The sequence below is a fragment of the Lygodium microphyllum genome, chromosome 25, assembly GCF_053477565.2.
Source record: "Lygodium microphyllum isolate KBCC chromosome 25, Lygodium_microphyllum_v1.1.10, whole genome shotgun sequence".
In the NCBI taxonomy this organism is placed as follows: Eukaryota; Viridiplantae; Streptophyta; class Polypodiopsida; order Schizaeales; family Lygodiaceae; genus Lygodium; species Lygodium microphyllum.
Window position 1 is genome coordinate 92124515 of NC_141159.1, and position 15365 is coordinate 92139879.

General features: G+C 46.2%; 1 protein-coding gene across 3 annotated transcripts in view; it reads right to left on the bottom strand.

Moving 5' to 3' along the window:
- Window positions 1–402: 402 nt before the first annotated feature.
- FUS5 (Proteasome component (PCI) domain protein) overlaps window positions 403–15365 on the bottom strand; it is a 133169-nt gene continuing 118206 nt past the window's right edge. Inside the window, exons 7-9 of one of the 3 annotated variants that reach the window (XM_087666402.1) lie at window positions 1398–1534; window positions 1146–1236; window positions 403–992 (exon numbers count right to left, since the gene is read on the bottom strand). In XM_087666402.1, the coding sequence (XP_087522528.1) occupies window positions 986–992; window positions 1146–1236; window positions 1398–1534 (235 nt within the window). In that variant the 3' untranslated portion in view covers window positions 403–985. Of the gene's footprint in view, window positions 996–1145; window positions 1269–1397; window positions 1535–15365 lie in introns of those variants that run through there. The other 2 variants (XM_087666401.1, XM_087666403.1) reach the window with 2 other exon arrangements.

Sequence of the window (15365 nt, forward strand, 5' to 3'; positions counted from 1 at the left end):
GCCTGAAAAGGATAATGACATGCAAAGATAATTCCACATCACTTCTAGGTGTAAAGATGGTTCAGCATATTCAGACCGCATAAAAATTCAGAGAGAGTAGTCCCCAACATACTTGCATTTTATTTCCAGGAAGCACTTTGCTCCGATCATTCTACCAGCATTGTTAGGGTATGTCTTGCAAAATCAACAACATATTGAGTAGAGACTCAGATGCCCTAGTTAGAAATTAGAACACTCCAAAGTCGGTAGACCCCCAGACATTTAGTACCACCCTTTGCAGATTCTCAAAACAGTTTCCATTTTTAGCAATCAACTTTGACCTGTTGTGAACCAAACCAGCCTGAAAAGGATAATGACATGCAAAGAGAATTCCGCATCACTTCTAGAGGTGTAAATATGGTTCACATGTAAATAGCATATTATTGCAGACCGCAAAAAAATTCAGAGAGGGTAGCACTTCACTAGGAAGACAAACATGCAGCTACTTAGTTTTCAGCATAGGAATGCGCCCTTACTCAACCAACAAGCTTTTCAATTGTTATTTTCCTTTTAGCATAGCTGAATCATAAGCTGGAAAACCATCTTGCTGGCTTCAAAAATGCTTTGGTATGCCCATCTTAACCCAAGAAGATCCTCTAATATACAAAGTATATCATGTGCAGCACTGGCACATGACATGGTTGATATTCAAACTCTGGATAACTACATCACAGCTGCAACATTCTCAACAGCCCTAACATGGGGCAAAACCAAAACTAACAAATCATTGTTGTCATTATTAGCATGCACATTTAGTGCATTATCAAAATTGAGATGCTGCATCTGAGAGATGCACTTGATGGTTCAATGATTCAAAAATCTCAGAGACCCCAACATCTAAGGGCAGTCCCTTCACCTCCTTGTAGGTGCATCTGAGTTGGGGGTGCGACTCTGGCCATGTGAAATTGATATAAGTAGAAACATCTTTCATGTGTGGGCAGTAGCATCAACGCCTTCTGCCAGCAGATCAGTTCAAAGTGTTAAAATGCCACAAAGAAAAGATTTCTGATTGTGCATGCCATAGCTCCCCTTTTCCCACACACAACAAAACCCCCACAAACTTTTATTTGAAAGAAAAAAAGAAAAAAAGAAAAAAAGGAAAGCACCTCTTTGGGCGGCCCCTATCTTCTTCGTAGTCCATGACCAATGCTCCTTCTTCCACATAACCCACTTCTTGTTGCCCTCGCAACTCCATCTCTGCCTGCTTACAGGTTGGTGTGTAAAGGCTTCTGCCAACATGTACAAGAAACTAAAGACCTGCGTCTACATAGGACTGTAGTACTATTGCTTAGGTGTCTTCTGATTGAAGACACCTGGCACAGGGCATTTTCATTTACCTAGCTAGCCATAGTTAATACTTGCCTTTATTGTTTTCCGCATCTCTTCAGCCTTGTCTTCAGTTTCCTTCTTATGTTTAACATGAATCTCATTCATGCTGTCAGCCCATTTTATCTTTTCCTGAATTGTTAAAAGAAGGTTGTCTGATGTACTCAAGCTGCACAAACATAATATGAGCTGAATGCACTTTACATAAAAAAACAAGATTCACAATTCATTATGCCCTGAAAGGCAAAAACAAATGCTGATACAGACAGCACAGAGCTGATTGTGCTGGAAAGTGGTGGTTACTCAAACAGACAGCACAGAGCTGATTGTGCTGGAAAGTGGCGGTTACTCAAACAGACAGCACAGAGCTGATTGTACTGGAAAGGCATTGACTACGGTCACTCTGTTCAATCACATATCAAATTCTTTAAGAAAGTACCAGGCCCAAGGTTAAAAGCCCAATGCTCTATGAACTAAGCTGCACATCCAAGCACTATTATCCATTCTATTATAACTAAACCTCTTTGAATCACCTTACTTGAGGTCCCACCACTCATAAAATTATGTTTGATTGACTAGAGCAGTGATTTCCCTTGATATTCATTTCACAACGAACAACATTTTGTCTGGACATATGAACAGTAAAGCTCCTAGTTTTCCTGACACTACTATGTTCAAAGATGTTGGAAAGACGTCCTTCAACATCTTAAATGGTCTGGTAGACCCCCAGAAACAGACAACTGAGACAAGAAATTATACATTAGAGCTGAGCTATTAAATACCTTCAACTCTACATGAACCTCAGCAAGCCTGCTTCTTAACTAAAAGAACAGAACTCAGAGAAAATGGAGTTTTGTGCATGATGACAAGTGTGACATTTTCACTGGGCTATAGGCAACCATGACAGGGTCTTTTTTTTTTGGCAAGTAAAATGTGGCTGATTATATTACTCAAAATACTGATTACAACAGAGTGCTCATGCTCAACAGACTAGCTGGAGCTGATGCAAAGTCACTAATACATCATGTATACAAGCCTCTCAAGGCGGTCTGGGGGAGATGGGGGCAAGAATCCATTGTGGTGGTTGGGGGGGGGGGGGGGGGGGGGGGGTAGGGTAGGGTATATATCGCCAACTGGGGCTGCTTGCCTGCATCATGAAGAATAGACCCTAGCTGCCCCAAGTGCGCATGAAGTGACCTTAGAGCTCTTGACGAGTCCTGGACTCGCCCTGCACCTGGTCCCATTGGCCACGGGGGGAGTGGATGATGGAGGTCCAGAGCTCTGCTAATGTCACATGTGCTGAAAGTTTCTCTCCGCCGAAGGCCCCCTGACACTGCGCCTTCCAGATATGTCATCCAGTAAGACTTCCTATGATCTCCCATACCTTCGAGCGGTCTGCTATGGGCTCCAGTACTGGTGGATGGGTAGAGTCTCCAAACTGACCATTGCACACAACCCTGCCTCGATAATGAATATTGTGTCCTGCATCCCGGCCTCATACAAAAGGTAACGGCCCTGGCTAACCGCCTGCCAACAAAAAGCTCCCCATGAGATATATCCAAGGCTGGGTGCCATACGGCGAAGGATGCGGCATGCTCCTCTCCACATGAGCTGCGCCTCCTCACATGACCAAAGGCAGTGCTTTGAGGTTTCCAAAGGCTGCTGTGTGCAGCGCTTACAATCTCCCTCCTGCATTTGGGCAAGCCAACTTCCCACCGCCAAGCCTCCATGTGCCACCAACCATAAGAAGTACGACACCCTCCTCGGCCTCCAACTATCCCATAGGCGGTGCTAGAAGGTCTGTCGAAAGGGCTTCGTGATGTTGTGCTCTGCCCAGTGTCAACTACGTGACGACGCCCAATCCATATCCTCCTACGTCAGTACATGTCTGCCTATCCTAGAAGTGTACTCTAGGAACCTAGTGGCTTCTTGGCGACCGTAGAGGCCGGCCATAGCCACTCTCATGGATCCCACTCCAGCTCATCAAGTGGTCTACCCTCCCAGATCCAAAGGCGCCACTCCCTAAGTTCCTTCCAAAAAACATAGGGGTCCAGTCGCCATGTCTTCCCCTAAAGGCCCACCACCTGAATCCTCCTCCATGAAAGGGCGGCAATCCCCTCATCCTACTGCCCTCTATCAAGGGCCAGACGTCCTCCCTCCTGAACGATGAAGAAAGTCTTCTATGAGACGCCACCCACTCTACCTGCCACCTAAAGGGGGATGCCAGTTGGTGAAAACCTAGCTGCCCATACCTCCCCGGGCTCTATCGGCTCATGTATCGGGGGAGGAAGCCACTCCGGAGGTATTGTAGTATCTATCTTCCTTCTCCTAAACTCTACTCCTCTCTGGCAGCCTGATACTTGCTGCAACACCTCCTCGTCTGCCATCTTGTATACCTCCCGCCATGTCCTGATGGTATGAGCTGGGCCGGCCTCCCACCCAACCCACTGGATGTGGGGGCATTCACCTATTTGTGCTCCTTTCCGATCTTTGACATGGGGGTTTCAGATCATCGGCTGACGGTCTATTTCCTCCTGGCAGCCTAGGGACCTCTAGATTAGGGCCTTTCAGAGGCCCTGCCACACGCGGAGTAAGCAGCGAAGGAAAGGTGATCTGGGCAAACGTGAAGATCCATCTTAGGGACGGCCTTCACTCCCCGCCAAGCCTCGGTCTACAATCCTGAGGCCCTCTTGCAATAGGACCTTCCAGGTCTGCTCGCCTGGTGTGAGACCACGAACAACTAGCTTGCCCAAGAGGGCCAAACTCTGATACTTAGGGTCGATGATCCCAAGCCCTCCCTCTGACCTATGTCGTATGATGGTCGCCCACGCCACCTTGGCCCTAGAATCCCTGGAACCATCAAAACCTGACCAAAGGAAATTCCGCTTAAGGCGGCGAAGCTGCACTACGCACGATGAGGAAAGGCACCAACACGAGGCGATATACTAGGCCGTCGCTAGGAGGACTTGGTTAACCACCATGGCTCATTCGGCTGGTGAGAGGCGAACCGTGCTCCAGTAGGTCAGTTTCCTCTGAATAGAATCCAGGACAGGAAGAAACTGCTTGGCAGGAGTAATGTCGAGTCCCGTCTAGAACCCTAGGTACCGGACGGTTTGTGCTCTGCTCACCCATCTAAATCCCAGGTGGATGCCCCACTCCGTGCTAGATTCCGGGTCTGTGAGGAAGCCAACTGACTTTCGCCAGTTGATTTTTGCTCCCGCTGTAGAGCAAAACACGTTAAGAGCCAGCCTCACTCTCTCCAACATCAATTCATCGTCCTCTATGTAGAGGGTTCTATCATATGTGTACTCTGAGTCTAGCAACTCAATCTCCTCTCTCACTAGAAATCGAAGGTCGCGTAATCCTCACACGTGACCTGAGAAGGTGAGACATCGCCTTTGCAAATAGTAGAAACAAGTATAGGGCCAGGGGGCAACCCTCTCGAACCGATATCTCTAGCCAAAACTTCTCTCCTCGTCTTCCGCCTATGAGACCCCTGCTGGTGGCCAATCTGTACAAGGCAGAGACCCCACAAATCCAAGCCCGGGGGAATCCCAACCTCACCATGGTGCCCTCTAGGAAATCCCAGTCCACCCTGTCATAAGCTTTCTCGAAATCCAAGAGTAGTACGACCAGTCTCTGCCCACTGTGCTAAGCCCACTTTCTCGCCTCAAAGAAGGTAAATACATTGTCAAGGATGCTCCTATCCTGGATAAAGCCTGTCTGTGTGTCATGGATAATATCTTAAAGCATGGGGCATAGTCGCCTACCAATCATCTTTGCCAGTGCCTTGTAGGCCACTCGCAATAAGGTGATCGGTCTCCACTGGGAGAGCTCCAACCGGTCTCCCACTTTGGGGAGAAGACTGACGAGGCTTTCCGAGACTCCCTGGTATCTGCCCTGAAGTGAAAATCTCCTGGAAGGCCCGCAGTAGGGGGTCCTTCACCACTTCCCAGTAGGTAGTGAAAAAGGCCTTAGAGAGGCCATCCTCCCCCGGGCATTTTTTCCCATCCTGTGTATGGAAAGCCTCCTCTAGTCCTTCTCTATGAAGGGGGCTAGAAGGGAGCGTCCCATCTCTGTGATGAGGGACGGGATGTGATCCCATACCTGTTGTCTACATCTCTGTTCTCTGGCTGAAGCTGTCTCCTGCTGAAAAGGCGCGTGTAGTAGTTGATGGCAATCTCTGTCACCTCATCTGGACTAGAACGGGTCCTCCCATACTGATCCTGAAGGCTGCATATCTGCTCTCCTGCGGTGCGAGGCTGGTGCGCTTGGAAGAACTCCCTGCATATCGTGTCCCCCTTCCGCGCCCAGACGGCTGCTGAGGTTCACAATGAGAACTCCGAGCGCCTGTCTTCCATGCCAATAATGGTTGCTCACACGCGTACCTCTTGCGCGTGGAGGGTGGGATCCCCTGGTGCCTCTTGCAATAATCTCTGCGTGGCTGCAAGGTCTTGCAAGTGTGCTCTCTCCTTCTCTCAGCACTGCTGCCTAGTCTGTATGGCTTCCTCTTGGCAGATTTTGCTCGACTCGGCTAGGACCTCTGCAACCTCCTCTACTATCCGATCCTCCTATCCCACTCTTTGGTCCAAATTTGCTCTATCTGTCTAGTCACCTCCTTCCTCCTATAGATATTAGCATCCCGAAACGGCATTTCGGGCTGCCGAAACGGACTGGCCGTTTCGGGCCGAAACGGAAACGGCAGACTGACGTTTTGGCATCCTCTGGTCCAATTTGGGGCACTCCAGCTGTCGCCGCCGCCTCCTCCTCCTCCTCTTCTTCTTCTTCTTCCCCCCATTTACCTTTACTTCTTACTCTTCTTCCTCTTCCTCCTCTTCTTCATCTTCGTCCTCCTCTTTTTCTTCCTCTTTCTCTTCCTCATTCTCCTCTTCTTTTTCTTCCTCTTCCTCTTGCTCTTCCTCTTCTTCTCCCCATTGGCCTTTACTTCTTCCTCTTCTTTCTCTTTCTCTTTCTCTTCTTCTTCCTCTTCCTCTCTCTCCTCCTCCTCCTCTTCTTCTTCCTTTTCCTCCTCTTCCTCTTCTTCTTTTTCTTATTTCCCCCATTACCTAAAGGCTAATCATGGCGTTGAATCCATATTGGAGACACATCACTCCAATCAAGGGATACGAGGGCTCCGGCGGATCTAAGAAGTGGCAGTGGAACTATTGTGGATTGGAGAATTCAAGAAGCGTAACACGCGTGAAAGACCACTTGGCATGCGTTTCCAACAAAGACATCAGGCCTTGTTGTCCAGACTACAGTTGCCAGTCATTCATTGATGTTGATACTTATTACTCAATAGTTACTAGAGTCTAGAGACTAGTACACAGTGCTCAGGCTCACTGGACTTTGGGGTTTTAATTGATTATTCACATGACATAGTTACATGTATCATTATATCTTGATTTCACTTATTATGCATCTTGATTCTTGTTTCATTATTTTTTATGTCAGTCTCCACTGTTCTTAATGTCAGTCTTCCATTCTCTTTAGATCATAGATGATTTAGGAGTCATAAATTATAATTCATTTGTTGCCTTCAGTTTTGAAATTTGAGTCTTAATTATGTTAAGATATCTTAAGTTTCAAACATTGAGTCTTAACTCTTCAATCTTCACTCGTGAGTCGTGACATGTGTAATGAAATTTGGGTACATGTTATTGTAGGCATTGATATATGGACATACCCACATAATATTGTATTTATTTTAGTGTACAATCCGAAATGTCGCTTCCCCATTTCCAAAATTTGGCCCAAACTCTGGTTTTTCGCGTTTCTGTTTCCCCCGTTTCCGAAACTTCCCCGTACTATGCTATAGATAGAGTCCGCGATCCAAGAGGATAGTGTGTCTAGGGCGGATGCTAGGGGGTCAAGCGTCAAGAAAACCGGACAATGATCAAACAATGTGGTGCCTGCGAGCTGCTGAATCTGGCCACCACGAGAGCCTCCCCACTCTCCCACATAAAACCTATCCAGCCACTCCAGCAGGACTCCACCTAGCCGTCTGTATCCCCAAGAGAAATCCAACGACCTCTCCCTCTTGTGGAAGGCAGGGTCTCTCCAAGCATCGCGTACTCCGACTGCAAGAAAAAAGACTTGACATGCCTCCTACTCTTCCCCAGCCAAGCCTTCGTAGTTTCTGCCTCTACCCTGCTGGTCCTCCAAAGCCTCAAGGTTGTTGAAATCTCCTCCAATGATCCAGGAGTCCACACCTTTGAGAGTCCATCTATGATCTCCACCCAAAACCTACTGCGTGCCTTAACCTCCGTAGGGGCATAGACATTGAGGACTCCAATGCAAGAGTCCCCAATATCTAGTCTGATCCATAGAACCCTTCCTACCACTACCGTCTCGAGATCTCGTACATAGGCGGTGAGACTCGGGCCAATAGAGATGCAAGCCCCTCCACTCCTGCCATGGGTACCTATGGCGTGCTCTGAGTAAGTGTGCGAGCTGCCCGGAAGTACCTTCCCAACCCGCTGGGCTTGGGTGGAGGTGAGCTTGTGCTCCTGCAGAAGCAAGATGTCGATCCGTCCAGCAAGAGCAAGTTGCAGCTCCTGCTAAACAATCAACTTCTTGGAACCACGTGTCTCACTGTAGTGGAGACTATTCACATTCCAAGATGCAATGTGTAGCTCATGGGGAAACCTGTGACTAACCGAACAAGCATCTGTTCGGTGTGGATGCTACTGATGTGGAGGAGAGACTGTGAGGCATGCAGGTGCGCTTTGCCGCTGGTCTAGACAGTGAACTTCAATTCTCCATGGTGGCCCTCGGCCGACCATAGAGGTAGTAGATGCTCCAAGTGCTACTATCAGCCATGTTGAGAATCGCGACTCTGTACACTGGTAGATACGGGCCGCTTGTGCTAGGGACCACTCGATCACGTCTCTCGAAGCTCTCCACTGTGGGGGAGGCTCTAAAGATAATGCTCAAGTGTGGGACCTCGGCACCAACCCACCAATTAATGTCCATCATGTAACCAGGCCATTGTTAAAACCAACCTTCCTTCTTGGAATGGGTGGTGATAACCTAATTTAAGAGTTAATTACAGCAATAAATAAATGCACATAACATGAAATATACACGTTACCATAACATTCTTGGACAGTAGATACCCTATTGCCCCAAAATTGACGCCCCTTGCGGTATTTCTTCAGCTTTCATTCAATTGGAAGGAGTACAACTCGAGATTCTTCAATCTCCTCCTGCTAACCAATTGCTGTTGCTGTCATAAATGACCAGCAAGCCTTTTGGGTCATTTGCCCCTTGATTCACCCATGACTTCTTCTCCAATTTGACCCTTGGCTGGCCAAATGCTGCCCCAAATTAATTCAGGATGGGCTGGCTCCTAAAATCCCTCGATAATCTTCAATTATCAACTACTGATTTCAGTCCCCTGTGCCTTCAATCTCTGGCACGGATCCCAAGGCGACTGCTAAACCCTAATTTCTACTATAAATTAGGGTTTACTGCAGAAATTACAGATCAGCCCACCAAAAATAGCTGAGATCTCCTCCGAATGGCTGAACATAGGCTGAAGGAGATGAAGAAATGCTGTAGAGAGAGAAAATTCTGAGATTTGTCACGAAGAACTGATGAAAATCAGCAGCTGCCCTGCTGTACCAGCCCCAAACGGATGCACCAACAACAAGAGGAGCATCAGAGACTATGATTTTCAGGAGAAAGTGCATCAACAGCATTGCCAGCTTCCCAAGGTCAAGAATATGCAATCTCCATCACCAAAATGGTCTCCAATGGCTGGGAAGTGGCCCCAAAAGCTGGCAGCAACAGTCCAACACCTCTTTCCAACAGCTCCAAAATGGAAAAACGAGATTTCCCTCTCCCCTCAGCCCTATTTAACATTTCCCCCACTTGCATGGGAAAGTTTTGCCAAGTGGCAGCTTTCTTAATCCATTTTCAGCAATTTCCAGCCATTTAGTTAATTTTCAGAATTAATTAATTCTAAAAATTAATTCAGCCCTTAATCCATGCCCAGAAAATTGACCTTGCCCATCCAAAAATTAATTGGCTAGGCCATTTGCAACCCAAAGTGGTCCCATGCATTAATTGACCCTTGGACGAGCATTAATCCATTAATTAATGCCTAGTCCCTGGTGTTAACACTGACACTTAATGGCTAAGTAATGGTCCTAGGGGCAAACGGACACCAAAATTCACCTAGAATCTAACAAGTGTAACTTGTTACAACTTTTGCCTTTGACACCCATCTTTTTCACATGGTCCTTCGGCCTTCAACTGTGAAAAAGTAGCTTGCACCTCACATGTGCAACACGTGTGCATCTTTTAATTGCACATTTGATTAATCCTTTAATCAAATGTCAATTAAACATAAGGAAAGCATCAAATTTTCACACCCTTGTGACAATTGTTGTGCTAATAGTGCTAATCCTTCATCTCCCATCCACTGGGAGATGTGATCCGCCACCTGACTCTTCTACTACTCCTCAATCTGTGTGGTCATCCATTCCCCTGAGTGAGAGGCCTAAAGAAAAAATGCGTAGTTTGGTCCATCCAGTGGTGCTAGTAGATGGACCTTGCCCCTCCTTGACTTACGAACCATGAAGATCCCCACCTCTAGAGGTAGTGGAAACTCTCTGCGCTCTGCAACTCTCAAGTAGGAACATGGGCCACTATGGAAAAACTCTCAAGGCAACAGTTATGCATGTCTCAGGAAGGTATAGTGAGTAGCAGGGGTGGATGAGCTGGTGGCTGTGCGGGAGGTGAAAGACTACTGGTGCTCGAAAGAGGTAGGTGTGTGTGGCTCATCACCTCCTATGGGAGAAATGGGGGTGCGTCTGGGAGGGGTCACCTGAACCGGGTGCGGATCAGGGGGGGTGCTCGATAGGGGGGGTGGTAGGGGGAAAGAGGATGGAGGGATGGTGGGATGGACAGAGATGCATGGCGGGTGTGGAGGGATGGGTGAGGGGACTATGGGGACTCAGGTGGGGTGGTCTGTGGCACAAGTGGAGGATGTGTACGGTCTTGCTGGGTGGAACGGACAAGGGGGGTTGTTGAGTGCTCTATCGAGGGGGCGTCACTCACCAACCTGCACCCTGCTGACGAGGCTGGGTCTAATGAGCTAGCTGTGCCCCCCTGCCGTCTCCCTCTCTGTCATCTCTAGACCTGAGCAAAGCGATCGGCGTCCACCTATGGGCCTGTCAAGGGAGCCGCCTTGGCACTGAAACGCGTACAAACTGCTACCTGATGCCCAAAATCGTAGCAGTGCAGACACTGCCTTGGTTGCCTAATCACAATGACCTGCTGCCTAAAGGAATGCCCGCCTGCCTCAATCTCTAGGAACTGTGGGATATTCTTGACCTCTTTCACTGCCACCCATACCTTTGGGACTCCTGCTGCTGTCACTACATCCGTGAAAGACACGGGAAGGACAGTGCCAAAGCGCCGTCCAAAACCTTCCACCAACTGGTGATACTCAATTGTCAGGCCAGAGAAAAGAAGGGTAACCGGGTGCCGAAGAAACCTATTGTGGAGTGCAAATGCCTCCACAATAAAGTCACTATACCAAGGGACCATGTATATGACCCCTTTTGTGGACGCATATGGTGCACTGGCGAGTAACTCGCGAGCTGCGTTTGCCAAGCTGAGCCAAACCATGAAGATCCCTTGGCCCAATAGGACCACCTCTATGATCTACACTGTGCCGATGCACAACATGGAGTAAAGCCAGTCTTGAAGCTGGGCCCTAGCTAGGGAATGTCCTACTACCTGACCATAAATCGTTGTTTCCATTAGCTCCAACTCATATGGTGCACTGGCGAGTAACTCGCGAGCTGCGTCTGCCAAGCTGAGCCAGACCATGAAGATCCCTTGGCCCAATAGGACCACCTCTATGATCTACACTGTGCCGATGCACAACATGGAGTAAAGCCAGTCTTGAAGCTGGGCCCTAGCTAGGGAATGTCCTACTACTTGACCACAAATCGTTGTTTCCATTAGCTCCAACTCCTTAGCTCGGATGGCTAAGAGTTGCTCCTCAGAGAGGACTACATGCAAGGTGTTTGATTGGGGGGCACTCGCAAAGTGTGCCGGTGTCTGACTAGAGGTTTCCATTGCGCGTCCCTTCTGAGAGAACTACCAATCACGTTGCGGTGCTACCTGAGGGAGGGAGTTGCTGCAGATAGAGGGAGCAACTGGAGGGTAGGGGGGATCAATGGCGAGAGAAGAGGGGAAAACACTACTATTTTTTATCCACCGCGGACGGGTCTGAGGTTTCGGATGGGGGAAGCACGCCCGGGGGGGGAGTGCCAAGCGAGCGAGATGGCCAGTCATGTGGGCGGCCAGAGGCAGGGGACAGATGCCCAAGCGAGGGGGGGCGAACTAGCGGAAGAACAAAAAGGGGCGCGATCAAGGGGGGATGCAAACTGGCGGGGGGAGGGGTGTGATCCCCATTGGGGAGCGGGCACAAGGCGTGATCCAGACAAGGGTGGGATGCGTTCAAACAAAGCGGGGGGGTAGCGCCGAGCATTGTGACGGTGCTGAGCTCATACCATGGCAGGGTCTATTTTAACTTCTCCACAAGCTTGGAGGAAATGGTGTTTACGCCTAACAATGACAAATATGACACTTAAATAGACTACAGGCTGAGCCATTTCAAACGATTGTTTATGGTCTTCATGAAGATAGAATACATCTAGGAATGAGCCCGGTGTTTCTTCTCAAATTCATTTGACATATGTTAGCTGCCAGTTTTTATCAGTCAATTGATTCTAAATCTTGGATAGCAGAGCATGTATAAGACAAGCAAATGGTGGAAGCAAAACTCCACAAAGCCATGGGAAAATAGATTGCCTGAGACTCGTGAGTTTTTGAAGATGCATTATCAGTTGCTCCTAGTTAAAGATTGGCAAACAGGAGAAAAGCGTCCACCAGTTGCTCCCAATATGCTTTCCTTGATGGAAGCAATGCAGCCTAACTCATATTGATACCAGACTTGTTTGCTTTACTTCAGTTAATTTCCATTCGCTAAAGTGTCTCTTCACAAATATTTGGCAAAGATTTGATGAGCATCTTAGTCAGCAAAACTAGCAGTCTGCATTCAGAAATGCTTCCTTAAGAATCTCTACAATCACATGGAAACTGATACTAACAATCATACTTTCTGATTTAAGACTGCTGTTACAACTCTGATGAACATTGAAGGCATTTCAGGACAGCATTTGAAAATCAGCTTGAGGACTTGCAACCTCTCTGCAAGGAGACAGTGCAGCATATCCCTACTGCTCAGATCATCTAGCATTTTGAGACACTTGCCACCAAACAATCAAATTGGAGAAAGGAACTTGAAGGTCCAGAAATGATCCTCCTAACAGCAGTGATAATGATGTATAAAAGAGGAAAAGGGCTGCAAATGGTAAATCAACAATCGACACTGAACTCAAGACCATAGGAAGCCCTGCACACAGCACACTCCTGTGTCCCCTGGAGTGCCATCCTCCAAAGCCTCTATCACAATCCACAATCTTGACACCATTATATCTTTGTAAATTGTATGTATGAAGCATAGTACACCGAAACGATGTTTAAGACCCCTGTTTTGGAACTGCTGCTTCGGGAATGTTTAAGACCCCTGGTGGGGGGCAGGGGCGGTTGGGTTTGTTTAAGGGAGAGAGGTGTGACATTAATGCAACATTAAAGTGCTATTTAATGTGACATTAAGGTCACAAACATTGAATGTGACATTAAAGTAACACTTAATGTGACATTAAGGTAAATCAAGGGGAACATGCACGAGGATGACCGCCGGGCTCTTGGGCGCCCGAACGGGGTAAGTGGTGGCGAACTTTAAAGGAGGCAAATAAAATACCTGAAACTTGGGCTCAATTTGAATCCGTCTTTTTAAAAGAACTCCTTCCTAAAAATGAAATGGAAAGAAATTGGGAAGATTGGGATTATGTCAGACAAAAGGGAAGACCCCTATTGACATATTTGGAGGAATATCGTGAGATAATCCTCAAATTGGAAGGAATAGATGAATTTCAAAAAACAAGAGGATTCATTAGGGGACTAGATAAAGCCTGTAAAAAGGAAGTAAAAAGGAGTTCACCTAAGACACTGGAAGAGGCAATTAAATTTGCATTAATTAATGAAGATAGTATGCGTCCAGGTACACTCACTAGTCTCACTGATATAGAGCCCAAGTCTAAGGAATTGGAAACCTCAAAATTTGTAGGCAAATTTAAAAGGAAAATGCCATTTTTTGAAGGTTAAAAATAACCTCTTGAAAAGAAACAATATGTGAGGCCAAAGTTAAGTCCTGATGACTTTGATAAGGCCAAAAAGAAAAGTTGTGTTTCAATTGCCTATCCCTTAACCATGCTGCTTGGAATTGCCCTCAAAAGAAAAAGGGCGAAGACAAAGGAAAGGATAAGGACAAGGCCAAGGAAAAAGAAAAACAAATCCATGTAGTGCAGACCTTAGAATTAAAGGGGCATGAAAGGTATAAATCTTTAGAGGTCCTGCACATGGATGTACAACACAAGTGTTGTATGTCAACTTCTATGTGGCAGCCTACTTTTGGGCCACATGATTTAGTTAGAGTACATGGATTGATAGCTGGAAAGAGAGTTGGGAGTCATGATTGATGACTCTGCTACACATAATTTTATAAATTATGCACTTGCTAAAAAATTGAAACTTCACCAACAAAAGAGTGGGCATCAATATGTTGTTCGTATGATGCAAGGCCAAGATAATAAAATATGGGATACAATGGTATCCAATTTGGAAATTGAAATTCAAGGATATAAAGATAAACTTGATTTCCAAATTATGAACATGGAAAGAGCTGATATTGCTCTAGGGAGGGCGTGGCTATGGGGATTGGAACCATCCTTAAAACGTAGTTACCATCATAATACACTGGAATTTGAAAGGGATGGTAAGACTTTTGTCATTCAAGGTGAACATGAAGTATCTGATAATCCTTTGCTGTCTTCTACTGAAGTTCAGAAGCTGATAAAGAAGGAAGTTTGTGAGGTATATATCTTATGGTCTCTTCCTGTACAGAACACTTTTACTTTCTGTAATATAAAGCAACAATTTTCTTATGTTTGTGAGTTGAATGTAAATAATGAATTAAGTAGTTTGTTAGATGATTTTAAAGATGTGTTTCCTTCTGATTTACCAAGTGGCCTTCCACCAGATAGGGGTGATATAAATCACCCAATTGACACAAATAAGGATACACACCCTATTTCTAAACCACCGTATAGGTTAAGTGAAACACAGCATCAAGAAGTTGAAAGACAAATTAAGGATTACCTTGGTAAAGGGTTTATACAACCCAATAATTCACCTTGGGCTTCACCAATTTTACTAGTAAAGAAAAAAGATGGTTCTATGCGACTTTGTGTTGACTATAGAGCACTTAATAAAATAACGATAAAGAATAAATTTCCTATGCCCAGAATGGAAGATCTTTTTGATCAATTACAAGGGGCAAAATTCTTCACAAAGATAGATTTAAGATCAGGTTATCACCAAGTAATAATTAAGGCACAAGATGTTCCCAAGACAGCATTTCGTACTAGATACAGGCATTATGATTTTTTGGTGATGCCTTTTGGCCTCACTAATGCACCAGCTACCTTTATGAAGCTGATGAATAGTGTTTTACGGCCCTATCTAGGACATTTTGCACTAGTCTTCTTGGATGATATCTTGATATTTAGTAAATCAAAAGAAGAACATTTGGAACACTTACAATTAGTATTCCAACTGTTAAGAACACATTCCCTTTATGCGAAGAAAACTAAATGTGAATTCTTTGCACAAGAGGTCAAATATTTGGGACATATTATCTCGAAAGAGGGAATCAACATGGATCCAGAAAAAGTAAGGGCAATTATTGAATGGCCATCTCCAAGGAACCTGGAAGAGCTGCAAATCTTCCTAGGTTTATCTGGATTTTATCGTAGATTTATTCGAGATTATACCAAAATAGCTGTTCCAATGAC